The sequence below is a fragment of the Mirounga angustirostris genome, unplaced genomic scaffold (genome assembly GCF_029215605.1).
Source record: "Mirounga angustirostris isolate CCGP_5_RB_7025 unplaced genomic scaffold, mMirAng1.0.hap1 SCAF_8, whole genome shotgun sequence".
In the NCBI taxonomy this organism is placed as follows: domain Eukaryota; kingdom Metazoa; phylum Chordata; class Mammalia; order Carnivora; family Phocidae; genus Mirounga; species Mirounga angustirostris.
In genome coordinates this window covers 16,974,732-16,993,210 of record NW_026991716.1, presented here as the reverse complement: position 1 = coordinate 16,993,210, position 18,479 = coordinate 16,974,732, and the positions used below count along the sequence as shown (strand labels likewise).

At 43.9% G+C, this 18,479-nt stretch overlaps 1 protein-coding gene across 4 annotated transcripts in view; it reads left to right on the top strand.

The window, feature by feature from the left end:
- LOC123837467 (N-acetyllactosaminide beta-1,6-N-acetylglucosaminyl-transferase) overlaps positions 1-18,479 on the top strand; it is a 63,677-nt gene that overhangs the window by 15,091 nt on the left and 30,107 nt on the right. For 2 of the 4 annotated variants that reach the window (XM_054505738.2, XM_045866387.3), the window contains exon 1: positions 9,061-10,345. The exons of 1 other annotated variant lie outside the window; for it this stretch is intronic. In XM_054505738.2, coding sequence (XP_054361713.1) covers positions 9,421-10,345 — 925 coding nt within the window. In that variant the 5' untranslated portion in view covers positions 9,061-9,420. Of the gene's footprint in view, positions 1-9,060; positions 10,346-12,944; positions 13,046-18,479 lie in introns of those variants that run through there. One more of the 4 variants, XR_010413504.1, reaches the window with a different exon arrangement.

Below are 18,479 nucleotides of genomic sequence, written 5' to 3'. Positions count from 1 at the left end.
CACCTGAAAACTGCGCAGTTTAGACCCTGAAGTCCTGGCTAGGTGTCCGGTGGTCTCTTGGAGAGGCTGCACACCCCCATCTGGCTTCTCCTCTCCCAGGACTTTGGTCTGTCTGAGCTAACTGCCCTCTACCCGCCTCCAAGTCTTCTTGATTTTATCATGGGTCAGTTATCCTACCACATTTTGGACTTTCCCCTGCACTTAGTGAATCCAAACAAAACTCCCCAGTGCAGTTTTCCTGTAAAAACAGCCTCCTCTTTATTCTGGGCAGAATTTAGAATAATCACCGCATTTAGAGCTGAAAGAAGCCCGAGGGAGAGTCTACTTCCAATCCTAAGGTTGTACAAATTTGGGAAATGAGAGTCAGAGAGCTCAAATGGCTGGTTGACTCTGCTGCTCCGTAAATAAGTGAACATTTTCTGGCTTTGTTGCCTCATTTATTGCAAATGTTAAAATAAGCGTTTCCATTCATAAGACCCCCATATTTTTTATTAGTCTTGTGTTAACAGAAAGAAGACCTCTCAAGTCACATGGGATGTGGAGGGGAGGGGATTTCAGAATCCATTGACACTATAATAACAGTTATTTTCCTTTTGGGTTCTCCCTTCATTATGTAGGTTGTTATTAAGACATTCTTATATCCAGTGGGGAACATCTGTGTAGGTAGAACAATTTATGTGTGTTCTTTTTGGTTCACTGTGAAGCTGTCCCACAAATGCTAATCATTTTGTCCCCATTCCTCAGTGGTTTGGGATATGTAGGGAAGGGTTATGTAGTTTTTATGCATTACAGTTTGCAGACTTTTGATGGTCTGCATGCTCCCCCACCCAGATAATGGCTTAAACATTTCTTTCCCTTCCACACTGATCAGTTATTTTTTTTTTAAGGATTTATTTATTTGAGAGAGAAAGAGGGCACGTGCAAGCTCACGAGCAGGGGGAGGGGCAGAGAGAAAGAATCTCCAGCAGACTCCCCACTGAGCACGGAGCCCCACTGAGTGAGGAGCCCAATGTGGGGCTTGATCTCATGATCCTGAGATCATGACCTGAGCTGAAATCAAGAGTCAGATGCTTCACTAACTGAGCCACCCAGGCGCCCCTGGTATTTTTTTTTTTTTAACCTTTCTTTTCTTTCTTTTTTTTTTTTTTTGAGAGAGAGAGAGAGGGAGGGAGAAGAGGGGCAGAGGGGAAGAGAATCTTAATCAGGCTCCACGCCCAGTACGGGGCAGGGTGGGGAGCCTTGATCTCACATCCTTGAGATCATGACCTGAGCTGAAATCAAAAGTCAGAGGCTTAACCGACTGAACCACCCAGATGCCCCACACACTGATCAGTTACTGAATACTCTTAAGTAAATACCTCTCAGCTGTGAGTGGGTAGGACTGCTGGTGTCGAGGGTTACCAGTTCATCCTGGTGTGCCCAGGACTTTCCCAGTTTTAACACTAAAAATCCTACATTCCCCAGAAATTTCTCCATCTTGGGCAAACTGGACAGATGGTTACCCTAAGCGCTGCCCCAGCACATTCCTACTCATTTCCCAATGCCCAGGTCATCTCAGGATCAAGATATTTATGTTCCATAGAACAGCACTGATCAATAAACTGGAAACAGGTTATAATCAAACCACTCAGTTATGCAGGTTCATCATACTGAAGATAGGTTAAAGGGTAGTGATTGAAACTGCGCTATCAGTCACGAGGGCCCTAACCAAAGCAGACTGGGGCCAAGCCTACTCTATTTATAACAATTTTTCCATTGTTTTTGAGGAGAAAGGCTAGAGTTTAAGGAAGTCATTTAAAAGGATAAATGGGTACACATAAAATCTGAATCTAAAACCACTTTAACCAGTGGAAGAAATCAAATGCAAAGATCTTCAATGAAGTGCAAACATAGGACATATCTTGGAGAAAAATTTGTTCCAGCATTTTAATGTCTAGGAAAGAAGAAGTGTCTGCGTTTTGGGATTGATCCAAGCCCTCTGCCCTAATAAACTGTCTAAACTCAAGTTAATGACAGGTTCTGTGGGAAAGATGTTAGTAGGAGAGTGGATTGAATAAACTGAACACGAGTCAAGAATTTAAGAGGGCTATTAAAAGTAGAAGTTGGAGGGAGCCACTGCCTATCTCTATTTTAAGATGGTTTTGCTTCCACTTATTTGAAAATGTTCAAAAGATAAGGAGTATCTTCAAGATACAGTTCTCTGGCAGCTGCTGAATGATAAAATACTGTCTCTTAGAATCTCCAACAAACACCCTGCTGAGTGCAGATTCCGACACAGGGCTCAATCCCATGACCCTAGGATCATGACCTGAGCCAAAACCAAAGAGTGGAATGCTCAACTGACTGAGCCACCTAAGTACCCCAGTGAATATATCTTAAAAAAAAAAAAAAAAATGGAGATGTTTGCTTCAAGCCCTCTTCCAGTACAATTAATGATTATAAATTAACCATCGCCTTGCTGAGTAATGCTATCTGTTGGTAAAAGGTTTATGGTTTATTTAATAAATGAAACTGCCAAATTAAAAAAAAATACTCTCTTAATAGAAATACCATCCCCTTGCAATGTCAGTTCGATGATCAAAAATACGGAGATGGAGGAGTTTGGAGGTAGTTGGTGTCAGAAAGGTGGCAGAAGACTATCCTAGATCAGGACAGACCTTGGACATGCAAGTTCTCTTCATGAATCTGCAATCTTTTTTTTCTCAAAGGAGACATTTAGAAAAGTTGCATAGAAAGACAGTCACCTATTCTGTTCTTGAAATTCAACAGAATATAACCAAAGATAAAAATTTTTGTTTGTGTTTTGTGTTTGGTTTTTACTTTTGTTTTTGTGTGGGCAATTAGAATTAAATCTGGGCAGTTCACCCCAGAAGGGAGAGAACTTTGCTACCCGAAGAATACTACTTCTAGGAAAATAGGAAAAGGAGTGGGACCCCGGAAGAATGAGGTTGTGCTGTGTGGCATAGCAGGTGGAGAAAATGCAGAAGAAGCCTTCTTAGCCAGATTTACTTTCCACCACTTGGATAGACTACTCCTTTTTTAAAAATTGGGAAACTAAGGTAAAGTGATCCCAAGAGACTTTTTCAGGGTCGTGTAGGAAACAGCAGAGCCTTGGATTTTTTTTTTTAAAGATTTATTTATGTATTTTAGAGAGAGAGCACAAGTGGAAGGAGCAGAGGGAGAGAGAATCACAAGCAGATTCCACACTGAGCGTGGAGCCCAATGCCGGGCTCATCTCACGACCCTGAGATCATGACCTGAGCTGAAACCAAGAGTCTGTTGCTTAACCGACTGGATGACCCAGGCACACACCCCCGCCCCCAGCAGAGCCTTGTTTAAACCCTGCTCCAAAGCCTCAGTCTTCCCCACTGTGCTGTGTATTTGTCTCTATCATAACCTTTTTATGGGGTTGTATTTGTCTCTATCATAGCCTTTTTGTGGGGTCCACCAGCAGGCTGGCACTCTGAAGAGGTAACCATTTGGATGTGGTTTGAAAAAAGAGTCTGAAGGGGCTGCAGTTGGGAATGAAGAGTAGTTGCCCCACCCTGAGGCAGGGGGACAGGGCAGAAGAGGCCAATGCTACCCATGATAACAGTGGCCTTGAGAGCTCCTGCCTATCCTTCGGGATCTTTTAGGTGGCAGAATGACCTCTCAAGCACAGCTGTTCTGCTTCACTAAACATAGCTAGGAAGGCAGACGGGTCAGGTAGTTTCCTAGGTGAGCCAAGTTTGCCATCAGAGAGATGCCTGAAGATGTGTTGAGTCATTCTTCTGTTCAAGGCATTGTTCTAAGCTCTTTTTATGTCCCGACCTATTTAAATCTCTTTAGAACCCAGGGCTCCTGGGCGGCTCAGTCGGTTAAGCGACTGCCTTTGGCTCAGGTCATGATCCCAGTGTCCTGGGATGGAGCCCTGCATCGAGGCCCCGCTTTGGACTCCTTGCTCCATGGGGAGCCGGCTTCTCCTATTCCCTCTGCTGCTCCCCCTGCTTGTGCACGCGCACTCTCTCTCTCTATCAAATAAATAAATAAAATCTTAAAATAGATAAATAAATAAGTCTCTTTAGAACCCTATTAGGTCAGTCTTCTTAGCACCTCCCTTTTCTAGAAAAAGAAGGACACTGAGGCATATAATCCAGTGCCCTGCACTCTAGCCCAGACGGTGTGTATAAGGGCCTCCATGCGGGTCTAAGGATGACCAACATCACTATTTGCCCTCATTTCACATTCCTTTATCTGCAAAGATACAGAAATTCTAGGTGATGGCAAAGACTCCAATACTGCAAAATGTGGGCCTGGAGGATCACGATTGCAATCTAGAACAGAGATCAGCAAACTACAGACAGCCCCTGGGCTAAATCTGGCCCGTTTCTGTAGTGTCCACAAACTAAGAGTGACTTTACATTTTTAAATGGTTGGGGAAGGGCACCTGGGTGGCTCAGTTGGTTAAGCGACTGCCTTCAGCTCAGGTCATGATCCTGGAGTCCCGGCATCCAGTTCTGCATTGGGCTCTCTGCTCGGTGGGGAGTCTGCTTCTCCCTCTGACCCTCCCCCCTCTCATGTGCTCTCTCTCTCTCATTCTCTCTCTCTCAAATAAATAAATAAAATCTTAAAAAAAATAAAAAATAAATGGTTGGGGAAAAAAATCAAAAGAAGACGATTTGGTGACATGGAAATTACATGAACTTGAGCTGTCAGTATCCATAAATTAAGATTTAGCAAGACACAGGCAATATGGTTATGCCTACTTTCATGCTGGGACACTCAGCATGAAAGTAGGTAACAGCACTCAGTGGTTGCATCAGAGACCAACAGCACTCAGTGGTTGCATCAGAGACCAAAAGTCCCACAAGCCTAAAATATTTACTACGTGGCCCTTTATAAAAGAAATGCTGATGCCTGATATAGGATCATGTGGTTAACATAATTGCCTAATATTTTCAGGGAAAAATTTTTGTCATAATTGTGAGTTTAACCAAAAGCGTCCCCTTTTGCACAGAAAAAGGTTATTAAAAAAAGATTCTGAATAAACATATTTCACAAAAGACTTTTTTTTTTTAAGATTTTATTTATTTATTTGAGAGAGAGCTCAAGCAGAGGGAGTGACAGAGGGAGAGGGAGAAGCAGACTCCCCGCTGAGCAGGGAGCCCGATGCGGGGCTCGATCCCAGGACCCTGGGATCATGACCCAAGCCAAAGGCAGGCTGAGCCACCCCGGTGCCCCCACAAATGACTTTTTAAATAGCATCTGCAGCATGTATACATAAGATATAGAAATACATTTATATTTCTATTTGCTAGATGTTAGTACTCTGCTTGTTTTCAAAGAAAGTCTGGTTGGCCCAATGTTTGCAGTGATCTTTACGGCTGTCAAGCCCTTTCATGGTGACATTAACTTATTTGATAATTCACAAATACTGGAGGTCCTGATCAACAGTAATAAAATAGTCACTGAGCTGTATGAATGCCAGCCATCCTTTTATTGAATGATCGTGCACTGCTCTGCTCCTGGAGTTTTTCTGGAACCTACTTCATCCTCTGTCCACCACCTCTTGACGAGGGTGCCCCGTTCCCCAGTGCTACGTCCCTCTTTTAATCTGTGACTTCTTATCTGTTCAGTTCCGAGTCAGTTTGTTACGATTGTGTCTAAACGAAGAGTCCAGAGGCTAAGTCTCAAGGGGGATTCAAAGTACATGACCTTTAATGCTTAAAGCAAAGATGATAAACTGGCATCTTTAGGGCCAAATGCAGTCTTTGGGGGTGCATATGCATGCATGCACTTGTGTCTTACAAATGTGTTAGTGACTTGGTAACATTTAGAGAGTTTGGGATTTTATATATATATAAAATCCAGCTTTCTCACTTCTCTTAAAATATCTGAAGAGTTGGCAACACTGGCCCTATGGCCAGCATGGCATTAATAGCTGGCGCTGAGCTGGAGCTGCTGCTTGCTTTAGGTGGGACCCAGGCTCTTTGCTGTAGTCCCCACCCTCCCCTCACCCTCAAGGTGTCCATGACACCTTGGCCAAGTGTTCGCTGCCACTTGTGAACTTACTAGCCCTGTCTTTCCCTTCCTCCACCAGCTTCACTTCTTTTTTTCATTTACGGTCCTCTATATGTTCCAGTGTGTGAGTCCAGTCCATGGCGTTGTGATGGTTGTTTTGGTTGCTGGGAGATCTTGTTTACTTTCTGGATCTCCCGTGCAGCCAAAGTCTTTCGGGTTGTCAGACTGACACCCAATGGTGTACCCTTGGCCGAGTTGAGGGGGCCCATCAAAAAGCATCACCTTGATTCTGTAGCGATAATTAAACTGGGAGGAGCGATCTGAGGTCAAGGAGAACTATGAGCACTTGGGAAGGAGTCAGGCTCGGATTCCTCCCCTGCCCCTGTGACCACCGCACCAGCATTCGCGGTTACCTCTCGCGGCCCAGTTGCGGTGGACACAGAGCTCCTAGAACGTTCATGAGAACTACGGGCCTGTGAGGGAAAAAAGATCCCACAGTGTTCTCAGAAAGCCCCCCAGAGCCTCGCCTTTTGCTTCCATGTTGAGCTGAGGGGATTATGCACAGTTAGCTGCTGTCCAGGTGCTGTCTCCTTGTTGGTGATGTTCAAGATTATCCTGGGACCGAGAGAGGCAGGGAGTGTGATACAAAATGTCCACATGACGACAGTGTTCAGTTTGTGAAGCCAACTAGAGTGAACAGAGCAGAAATAACGTACTGGTTGGAAGTTGATAGCTTAGCCCGCCCAGTGATTTGCTAGAAGAAAATGCCTGTTCAGTTGCCCCAGATACCAAGCAAAACAAACCTACCCTCTGGGCTAAGTGCTTAGCAGGCATCCCATTTTCAAGACAGGTTGTTCATCCAAAGCACTGTAAATAAGGCGGGACAGACTATAGAAGGGTTTCTGGGGTACTGGTGTTTTGAACTCTCAATCACCTCACACCACTCCCCACCCCATTTGCAATCTGCTTTGACTAAATCATGATTAAAGATTTGTTGGGTTTGCTTTGGATGGGCATTCCAGCGGGGCTCCCTCTTGTGCGGTCAAGGCTCAAGGCAAAAAGAAGGAAGAACCCACAGAATCTGTGATGAGAGCCCCGTGCTTCCCCTCCTCCCTTTGGCTCTTTCCCTCCTACTCTCCACAAGTCTGACCAAGGATGTATTTTTCAGAAAAGGGTGTGGCTCTAACTAGAATGAAGGGAAGTGAAGGCATCCAAACGGACAATTCAGTTCCTCCCTTCCCATAGCCGTATTTCTACTTTTTGTCTGGGCCAAAGGGGGCTAGCGATGGGGAAGAAAAAGAATGGGATTTAACCTCCCCTCGTGTTCAGTGGGAATAAATCAACCCAGTGGAAATGTTTCTCTTTTCCATTACTAAGAACAGAAGTCAAAATATCAGTTCATTCACACGGTAAGAAATGTTGGATATTTTTCAAAAGAGAAATGACAACAGTAGCTGGTAATGCGTATTGAACACGTGATCGTATACCCAAACCTTCAACAAGAGTCATCGCATTTACTATTCTTCACAACCGCGAGAAATGGGAACCACTGTCATTTTTCCATCTCACAGAGGAAGAACCCAGGGCTAAGAGAGGTTAAGTAACTTTAGCCTGGTCTCTCAGCTGGTCACTGACCAGAGGCGATTTGAAGTCAAATAGACCGGCTTCAGCATCTGGACAAGGGAGCTGCAGAGTGAAGGTTTCTGGCTTCAGTCCAGCTGAATGACTTTGGAAAAAAAATATTCTTCTTGCCTTCCATTTCCTCATCTGTAAAATAAAGGGTCGTATTAGATGATCTTTGAGTCTGTTTCCAAATCAATACCCGTCACCTCCAGGCCACTGTTGTCATTCATTAGCTCCGTGGATTATAGTAAGCTAAGGGGGGTGTGGGACAGGAAGGGGGCAGGGAGATTGCCGCGTTATACAGCAAACACTTTCCTAACAGAGACAACTGCTCCAATGGCCACACGGTGCCCAGATAGGTAGGAAGGCTGGGTGACTGCAGGCTGCAAGGGGGGCAGGCCACTTTCAGCTACCACTGTGGCTGCCATAATTGATGGTTTTTTTTAGCTGGACGAGTTCCTTTCCCCCAGAAGCATCCTTACCACCCTCTTAAGTCTACAGCGCACTCCACATTTGCTGAGTGCTCCAGGCACCTGCAGAGGTGAGCTATGACAACCACTCTGTAATGTGACCAGACCTGCTGGGCTTCCAGTCCTGCCTCCCCTGAATTACACTGACTGGTACTTCCAGGAATTTTGCAGCAGCTCCGAAGCCTTTGTTGTTTCTTCAGAGTAAGGAAGTGGGAGAGAGGGGGCTGGGTGGGAAAGAGACTTCTTTGATTTCTATGAAACGGCCTCAGATCGGAAGATGTCAGACTTTTCCAAAGACCAGGGGCAAGTGACTCCACATATTGTAGATACTGCCGTGTCAGGAGTTGAAGATATCTGAAGCTCTGTGTGAAAATGGGAACCAACTTTCTGGGAGCAATCACTATCACCTTTCCCTCTCGCGTGCAAACGGAAGTGTGTTTCTTTCATTTATGTCATCCACACCGACCCTTTAATGTTACAAGTCACTGCTAGGTTCCTTCTGCCCTCATCCCATGCCCCAAGAGTGTAATTCTTTTTTCTCTCTTCCCATACATAGCCTACACAAACATGTATATGCTATGTAACACCACTGGAAACGGATTTAACCCAGCTCGCCACAGACTCTTTGGCCACTGATAATCTTTTACCTCCGCCCATTACAAGTGCATTTTTTTTTCTTATCTGTGTCTGTGTGCCCAGAGGCAGAAATAACACTGAAATGCAAAAGAGGGGCAGAGAAACGGGAAGACGGATAAAGCCGAGGGGCAGAAGTCCTAAATGTTGTGGTTTGCAAGGGGGGCTGGCAGTTTGCGGGGGCGAAGCAGAAAAAGTAGAAGCACTTACTCTGAAAGGCGAGGAGGAGAGAGCTGCAGAAGAGCCGGGAGACCAGATCCGAGTTGATGGGATGGAAGGGGGGCGGGGTGAGGCGAGGGAAACTCAGCCCCAGTGAAAAGGACCCGTCAGTCCTTTCCAGAACGTAATTTGCTAAGATCCGCCACTTGCATTTCGTATGCATATGAGGAGGGCTTCCCGGAAGCGGGGCTGGGCTGAGCGAAGCGCTGCTGGCTGCTCGGGATTCAGCACCCGGAGTCCGAGAAGAGCGGTGCGAGCTAGGGCAGCATCTCTCGTCCGGCCCGCGCCGCAGAGGATGGACGCCACGCTGGAGCGGACAGTAAATGAGGATTGAAGGACTCAAGCCCTCTGGAGAAGCTTGCCGACATTCAGGACTGGGAAGACAGGCGGTTCCACCTCTTCACACTTGCGGGTTAAGGGACTGGTCATTTCTCAGTCCCTGGAGAGAGATTCCTTCCCCAAGGAAGTGAAGATAATGAACTTTTGGAGGTACTGCTTTTTTGCTTTCACTGTGTTCAGTGGGGTTATTTTTGTGATATTTTATAATAGCCCGTTACACCTGCCAAAGAATTTCGGGACGCTGAATAGCTCCAGTCACAGGTATTTTGGAATACATGCCTGTGATAACGCCTTAGAAGATAAGTCCACTTTTTTGTGGGGAAAGACCTTGCCATCACCTTTGGGGAGTGTCCCGTGTAAGGACTACCTGATCCAAAATCACTACATCACCAGCCCCCTGTCGGAAGAAGAAGTTGCTTTTCCTTTGGCTTATGTCATGGTCATCCATAAGGACTTTGATACTTTTGAAAGGCTCTTCAGGGCTATCTATATGCCCCAAAATGTCTACTGCGTTCACGTGGATGAGAAAGCCACAGCTGAGTTTAAGGAATCTGTGTGGCAGTTACTGAGCTGCTTCCCAAATGCTTTTGTTGCTTCCAAGGTGGAGCCAGTGGTCTATGGGGGGATCTCCAGGCTCCAGGCTGACCTGAACTGTCTAAAAGACCTCGCGGCGTCCAAGGTGCCGTGGAAGTACGCCATCAACACGTGCGGGCAAGACTTCCCCCTGAAAACCAACAAGGAGATAATTCGGTATCTGAAAGGCTTTAAAGGGAAGAACATTACCCCGGGGGTGCTGCCCCCAGCTCACGCAATCAAGCGGACTAAATTCGTCCACCGGGAGCATATAGGCAAAGATGGCTCCTTTGTGAAAAATACTAATATTTTGAAAACCTCACCTCCACATCAGCTGACCATCTACTTTGGCACTGCCTATGTGGCCCTTACCAGAGAGTTTGTCAACTTTGTCCTCCATGACAAAAGGGCCATTGATCTACTACACTGGTCAAAAGATACTTACAGCCCCGATGAACATTTCTGGGTGACACTTAATAGGGTTCCAGGTATGTGCTGATTTCCATTCCAATTTTTTCTTACTCATAGATTGAGTTCACTAACATCCAACGCTTCTAGAGAACAGACTTGTTTGAAATTATTTGAAAGAAAAAATTTAATGCTTAGAAAACTATTAGTCTGGTTGTTTTTTAGTGACCAGCTTAGTGCCAACTGTCTTGTAACTCTGTGCGGTATAGTGATCTAAGAAGTATGCAAGAGCTGCCGGAGCTCTGGCAAAGCTGTCTTTGATCTTGTATCATGTAGCTCAGTCTTTTGTTTGTGTGTGTGTGTGTGTGTGTGTGTTTTAATTGAAGTGTAATTGACATATACTAGCTCAGTCTTGTGAATGAATGCTTTTCATGTCCTTGATAAGCACAGCCATAACGTGTTGAAATTGATTTTTAATAAGCATTCTAGAATTTATGACTTGAAATAGGTAGTGTTTCTTTCAGAGCATGTCACACAGTATCCCATTCATCCTCAAAGTCATTGCTCAAAGTCGGTGGGGCTGTTTTTAGAATCTGTGAATCTTCTTTGGAAGTTGATAAATTGTCTCTTCAGTTAAATGTCTCTAATCTAAGACCTGATCAAGTACCCAGGTCTCAACCAACTTGGTTCAACAAAAACAGTCTGATATTTTGTTGTCGAGAAGAATGGGTAAAATGAATTGGAATCCCCAGAGTTGATCAACAGCTGGAGGTGATCCAAAGTAAATTCTCAATTTTGAAGTCACAGATTACTGGAAATTCCACTTTGCAGTCTCTTGATTTCATAGACTGGGAAGCCTTTTCTGTTGTTTATGATCATTTGGAAAGGGGTCCGAGGTACGCCGGGCCACTGAAGGCAGAAAACAGCTCCAAATTCCCTCTTTGATTCAGGACTGAGTTTCTTTTCAAAATTCTGTTTTCCGTATGTTGTCTGAGAACACCTGTGTGCCCAATAAACGAGTTTCCACTGTTGTGACAGCGTGGCTCTGGTTATCAACCCTTGTGAGGGTGGCCCTATCCCTGCGCTTATGTGGACTATTGTTATCAAGGACACATTTGAGTGAGGTTTCAAGCTACCTTCATAGCTGAAAGTAGATTCATAGCTGTGACTCTTTTCTCAATTATTCGGCATTCCTAAGAGCCAAGTTGGAGTGGTGGTCACAAAGTCTACTCAGGGCAGAAAGAGGACAGGCAAGGTGACTGGGAACAGAGACATGTTCTATCCTGTGGGCTACTGAATTGTCAAATCACAAAGACTTGTAGGAGTGGGAGTAAACCAACACTTACCAGAGTGTAGTGAGTGTTCATTCTTACTGTTTACAAATGACTATTTTAAACACATGTAAATATGCACTAGGTGCCATCTAATACTGTTTTGGTTAATATAGTTTGCTCCAGATTTATGTTCTACATCATTTCTTTCAAGGATAAGAAATAATCATTGTTATCCTCATGTACAGAGGAAGAAAAGGAGGCTTAGAGAGATTGAAGTAATATGCTCCTCTTTACACAGCTTGTCCAAGCAAAGCTGGGATCTAATCCTGGATTCGTGTGACCTGAAGTTTGAACTTGCACCAGGAAAGGAAGGAATAATCATTTCTTCTTTCCTATATCTAAAGCAAATTCCCGGGGCGCCTGGGTGGCTCAGTCGGTTAAGCGTCCTACTCTCGATTTCAGCTCAGGTCATGATCTCAGGATCCTAAGATCAAGCCCTGCATTGGGCTCTAAGCTCAGTGTGGAGTCTGCTTGTCCCTTTCCGTTCCCCCTGCTTGTTCTCACACACTCACACGCACTCTCTCTCTCAAATAATAAATAAAATCTTAAAAAAAAAAAAAAAAAAAAAGTAAAGCAAATCCCCTGCAGAATTCCCGAAAGGGGATAGGGTAAGGATGGGGGGTGGGGGGGGAAGAACAGTGGAAGTAAGCTCCACCTGACCACTTTAAGCTGGAAATAAGGTTAGCAGGAATATGGAGTGCTAGTGTGTGTGTGTGTGTGTGTGTGTGTGTGTGTGTGTGTTGGAACACAGTGAACATGCTGAGGCTTAGCAGGGCCACTGTGCCAGCTGGAGTCATGGGAAGGTGTCCTTGCCAGAACTGATTGCCAACCCCACACAGGCTTCTGTGCCAGTTTCCTCAGTCCCCATCTGCAACAGGCTTTGGTCTGGCTCTTCCTTCTGTGAGCCAGTGGAAATGGGAGGTGTTCTTCAGTTAATGTTCTTACAAAAGGCTGGTGAGGGGAGGAGCAACCTAATCACTGTGAAGTATCTTGAGGACTTTGTCTTTACAATGAGTAGAAGTCTTTTTTTTTTTAAAAAAAGATTTTTTTTTTTTCTTAAGTAATCTCTACACCCAACCTGGAGCTCAAACTTACAACCCCCGAGATCAAGAGTCACATGTTCTACCGACACAGCCAGCCTGGCGCCTCTTGTTCATTTTACATATACTGTTTTTAAGTTTACCCCAAAAATACAGAGAAAAAGAAAAATGATCTTTATTTTAGGCACCCTATTGTTCGTGAGAAACAAAGGACTACTGGATATGTTATTTATTTACATAGATCATATGCAGATATTTAGGAAGCTGATTTTAATTTAAATGCTTACGTTTTTCTTATTTGGAAGCATTTTATAATCCGGACCCAAACCGTTTGGTGGAACTAAGTCTCCAGCGATCTTTGCTTCCCAGAACGCAACAATGGCAAGTGCGTGCAACTCTCAGATAGGTTAGTACAATGCTTGTTTCCTTGCGTCAAGCTTTGCAGTGGCTTTTCATGATCTTGAGGATCAGGTTGAAGTTCTTATTGTGACATGACCTCCATGACCTGACTTCTTCTCCCCCTTGCCCTTCCCTGACCCATCTCTCTACTTTATTTTTACTTGATGCCTCAGACTTCATGTTCCAGCAACTCCTTAGCCCTACACACTTTCCCAATTTTCACTTAATTGGGGGGAGGGGCGGTCTTTGGGATATCCCTCCTACCATCTCTGTGTAACTCCGATTCATCCTTTATAAGCCACCTTGGATGGCACCTCTGGAAGCCGTCTCCAATCACCCACCTCCCAGATCATTGGGACTCCAACTCTGGGTTCTCCTCTACTCAGTGCACTGCTGCCAGCATTGGATTATAATTTCCTGCTAAGTGTGGATCTCCTCTGCCCTACCCCCTCAGCATTTGGGTTCCTTAAGGGTAAGAAATAGGACGACCATCCTTGTCTTCCCTATCACTACCCCACACTACCACCTACCACCGTGCCTGACTTGAGGATTTATAGCTTGCTGGATGGCTGTGGGGAAGGTGTGGGGAGGGGCTAGATAGTTATGAGAAGCTTGGAAGGATGTATAAAAGTGTCCTGTCTCTGGGTGGGGTGGGGCGAATTTTCGAGTAAGGATTGGAGAAAGAGGAGGTAAGATACTGCTTGGAGGTGTCATTCCACAATAACGAAGTCCCACCAATGGTATCAGTAAAGAGAAAGAGAAAGATACCAGAAAGACGTTGTAGAAATTGGCAAGCCCGAGTTCCAGCTGAAATGTTAATAGGGCAAAGTTCCTCCTTAAAAAAATCTGGTTTCCAGGTAGCCGCTCTGGGCCCATCATGCATTCGCATCTGATTCCAGGAGAAAGCACTGGTACCCCATGTGGGTGCCTCCAGTTAGTTCCCACCTTACTTGCACCTGGTTTGAGTTTCTCCCACAACCTGGCACCCACCCAACCCTGCGGGTGGTACTTCTTCCTGACCTACTCAACGTTCCTGCAGTGGGCTTCTACTGCCGTAATTTGATCTAGGCTGCTTCGCAGCTAATGGATTAGGAAAAACAAAACAAAACAAAAACCCTGAGTATAAGGAAATGAAAGGCTAGGAAAAGCCAACAATAGAAAGAAAACTTGAAACATTTCTCCAGGTGTAGCTCCCAGCAAATGTAAACAGTGAGCCATTGAGAAGCTATGTGTTCTCCACGGAAAGGTTACCAGGCCCTTAAATCTGGGCAGGGCTGGCTCAGTCCCAGTTCTTTTCAAAGTATGTATTGTATGCTCTGTACATCAGCCTAAATTTAGAAGTCAGTTTCGAGAACCACAAAGGATGCATTCAATCATGCTGACTGTACCAATGACCGAGAATTAGAAACATTGATGGCCTGGTGGAGTCCTGTCCTCATGAATGTCATTAGAACAGTCAGGTCTACCAGAAAGCTGAGTTTGTGTGTGTGGCCAGATGATAATCCACACTGGATGTGGAGATAAATTCTGGTTGAAGGAGAAATTATATAAAACAGAAACTTCCATGGATCCTTATGCATTTAACAGTTTTAAAATGATACCACTTTAGGGGCACCTGGGTGGCTCAGTTGGTTGTACGTCCGAGTCTTGATTTCAACTCAGGTCATGATTTCGGGGTCATGAGATTGAGCCCCTCATCAGGCTGGGCGTGGAGCATGCTTAAGATTCTCTCTCTGTCTCTCTCCCTCTGCACCCCCCACCATGCATGTTCTTTCTCTCTCTCTCTCTCAAAAAAATAAATAAAATGATGCCACTTTTGTATAGCCAGATAATACCAAATACACATAATAAATTTGGACATGATTTTTAAAATATTATGTCAGTGATTTGAGCCTTTTGCCCTGTTTTTCCTCCATTAGAAAAGGGCTCAAGGCTCTTCTCGGGCCAGTAATTTGGGGAAGATTGATGATTTACAATTTATCCTGGCTCTTGAGTACCTAGACTGGTAAGTTTATATCATGAAATGGTGAGCTCTGGTAGAGAAACCTTAGGCAGGTTGCCTACTATTTAGATAATTAAGTTCTGCTGAAGCCGTAGGCAGTTGAAGGATCATTTATGATGCCTCCAGGCATTGGCTGTGCTGTAATATTTGGATCATCTTTCCTGGAGAATCTATGCCCAAACATTCTTTGCTCCCCACCCCTGTGAAGGAAAAAGTCCGGAAACACTGCTCTTAATTAGCTTTTAATTCCTAATCTCTAAAACAACATTATGCAAGACAAAAAATTGGATTAAAGTATATATGAAGATTTAATTAAATATAAATACCATTATGATTGGTAAATATTCACTGAGCTTACCATGACTTGAATTCTGGCGGAAAGGATTAATGTAGCTACCATTTCAGAACTGGCAAGACCATTTGTCCAACGTTCTTTCAACCTGCCATCACTGTCTACAAATTGTATAAGACAAATATTTTCTAGAAGCCTTAGTTGCCTTTTTTTAAAAACAAAAACATAATATTGCATTTCAATGACTCTTTAAGCAACAACATAAAATATTTTGTATATCAAAGCCCTAATAAATGTATAATCAATGTCAAAATGATCTCTTTAACATAAATATCTCTACTCTGTTTCTCTGAACCATTAAACAACATCTCCTTCCATCTGCCTTTGAGTCCACACAATACTATGAAAAGGACTCGGGAGCCAGACAAAGTTGAAGTCCCGGATCCTATTATTTGCTAACTATGTGGTATTGCCTTAGTGTATGCTGACCCCCAGTTTACCCATCTGTGATGATGGGAATAATAAATAGCACTTAGTTCCCAGAGAAGTTATAAGTATTAAGTAAGATAATGCATATAGTGCAGTGGTTCTCAGACAGAGCCCCAGAACCAACAGGGCCTGTTGACACAGATTGCTGGGCCCTCCCCCCAGAGTTTCTGATTCAGCAGGTCTGGAGCAAGCCCCAACATCTGTATTTCTAACAAGCTCCCAGGGGATCCTGGTGCTCCTTGTCTAGGAGACCCTCTCTTACGGAGACTGGCCCACGTATAGATTTGCAGCAAATGTTGGTTCTGTTGATTTCCATCAGAGACTCTCCTTGACTGAGAAAAAAAGGCAGCCAGCAGGACAAAGGAAACTGAGGGTGTATAAATAGGAAAATAGAAGGTGTTGTAAAGGTGCTGTGCAAAGGCCTGGTGGGAAAGTATTCCTATTGAGCAAATATCCCCTGCGCTCAGGAATGAGGCAAACCCGCTGATGAGTTTTAGCTTGGTCCTTATTAGCTTGGTGACTGTGGGTAACTCTAACCTCAGACACCTCATCTATACGGTCCTGATAACAACAGCTACTTAATAAGTTGTTCTGAGAGGGGCACCTGGCTGGCCCAGTTGGTCAAGTACAGGACTCTTGATCTCGGGGTTGTGAGTTTGAGCCCTATGTTGGGTGTAGAGATGACTTAAATAAATAAAGCTTATGCAAGAATTAGAAAAAAAATAAGTTCTGAGAATTAAATGAAAAAGTTGAGTGTCATGAGTGACAGGATAGGTGTTTATCCACTTAGTAATATGAATATGTATAAAGAAAACCTTAATGTGGTCTAGAGTTCCTAAACTAACTAGATCCTCAAGGTGTTAAATACAATTAATTTAAATATCTTTTTACTATAAAAGCATGTCTACACTATGGCTCCACCACCAAGTACAACTGGATGTAGATATACCCAGAGAAAACCAGGAGGAAGTATAGGAAAATGTAAGCAAGTTTCACATGTTGGGATGGGCACTTATTCTTTGTAATTTTGATTTCCCTTAGTGTAATCGGTGTAATTTTTGAAACTACTAAAATAGTTCACTTGGTCCTCACACGAATATTGCTGGGTGTGTATTATCCATAAGAAGTGTTTCCTTAAAAATCCAAAGGATGTCAGTATTGTCTTCAGGACTTCATTTTTGTGAACACATCAGGTGAAAGGAACAGGAATTGGGATTCATAGGTTGCTTTGTTTTCTGAAAGCATACCGTGCCCCAGAAGGGACTTACGTGGTATTTGTTTAGAACATGATATAATTTCTCAGAAAAGGAAATCAGCACAGCCAGGACCTGAAAGAAATGAGAGCTTTTTCACAATCATTCTATACAGGTTTTTTCTGGCTCAGCCACATCCTTCCCATTTTGGGTGTTCAACTTCCTCAAAGTTAAAACAAACGTTACCCCTCCTAGCTACTCACACAGGGATAATTTATAAACCCTAATACGAAATTCACCAACACGCAGCTCCATAACCCTCTTGTGCCCATCAACCAGTTTCTCCAACTGCCAACATACTACACAAACCCAAAGCCAGAAAACAAAATTTATGAAAAATCTTTGAATTGACTCTATAATTTTCAGACATGAGTAGCTTCCTCTTTTCAAAGGAAATATAAAATTCCAGTAGTCCAGGCTGAGACTTTCTGCGTATCCCATGATAGTGTTTTGCTGAAAAGTGAAAATCTTTTTATCCAACCTAAACTTTTAGGATCTATTACATCAACCAGATTGTGTTTTCTTCTCCAGCCCCCCCCCCTTTTTTTAATGGACAAAGCTGAATCTACAAACTCTTTAAGCCTTAGAAAGCAAGAGTCAGAATGATGCTTGTTATGTTATTAGGAATAGTAAAACTCATTTAGTGGGATAGACCCTTCCACCTGCAGTGTTCAGAGATACTTTTGTTCATCTCTTGTTGCTACTGAATATCCACTTCCTCTATTTAAGAAAAACACAACAAAACAAAAGAAGGACAAATACACGGTCTTCTTATTTTAAGAGTCCTTGTATGTTGACTTGGAAATGACACAAGGATATTTCACTTTCAGCTATATATCAATGTATTTAACATGACCGCTGGTTCTCGCAGAGCCTTCTCTTTTTTTCTTTTTAAAGATTTTATTTATTTATTTGAGAGAGAGAGAGTGAGCGCGAGAGAGAGCATAAGCAGGGGGCACAGGCAGAGGGAGAGGGAGGAGCAGGGTCTCCGCTGAGCAGGGAGTCCGATGCGGGGCTCGATCCCAGGACCCTGGGATCATGACTTGAGCCAAAGGCAGATGCTTAACCGACTGAGCCACCCAGGCGCCCCAAGCCTTCTCTGCTGGGTTCAGTCATCTTGTTAATTTTTCACATGTGTGATTTCATCTGAGATTCCCCAGGTTTCAAGCTTCCGAGCTTTGCACGAGGCTCCTCTCATCTTGCAGGACTGTGTGGAGGGACGAATTTCAACGTTGTCATCCCAGCCTCATCAGTTAACAGCTGGTCTGACACTGGGCAAGTTTACTTTACCAACCTGAGCCCGAGTTAATTTTTGGTTTTAGGAATTTAGAGAAAGTTTGGAAGGTATTTGGGAATTTATTAAAAAGTAAGATTGTGTGTTGGGCAGTTCTGATTCAATTTCACT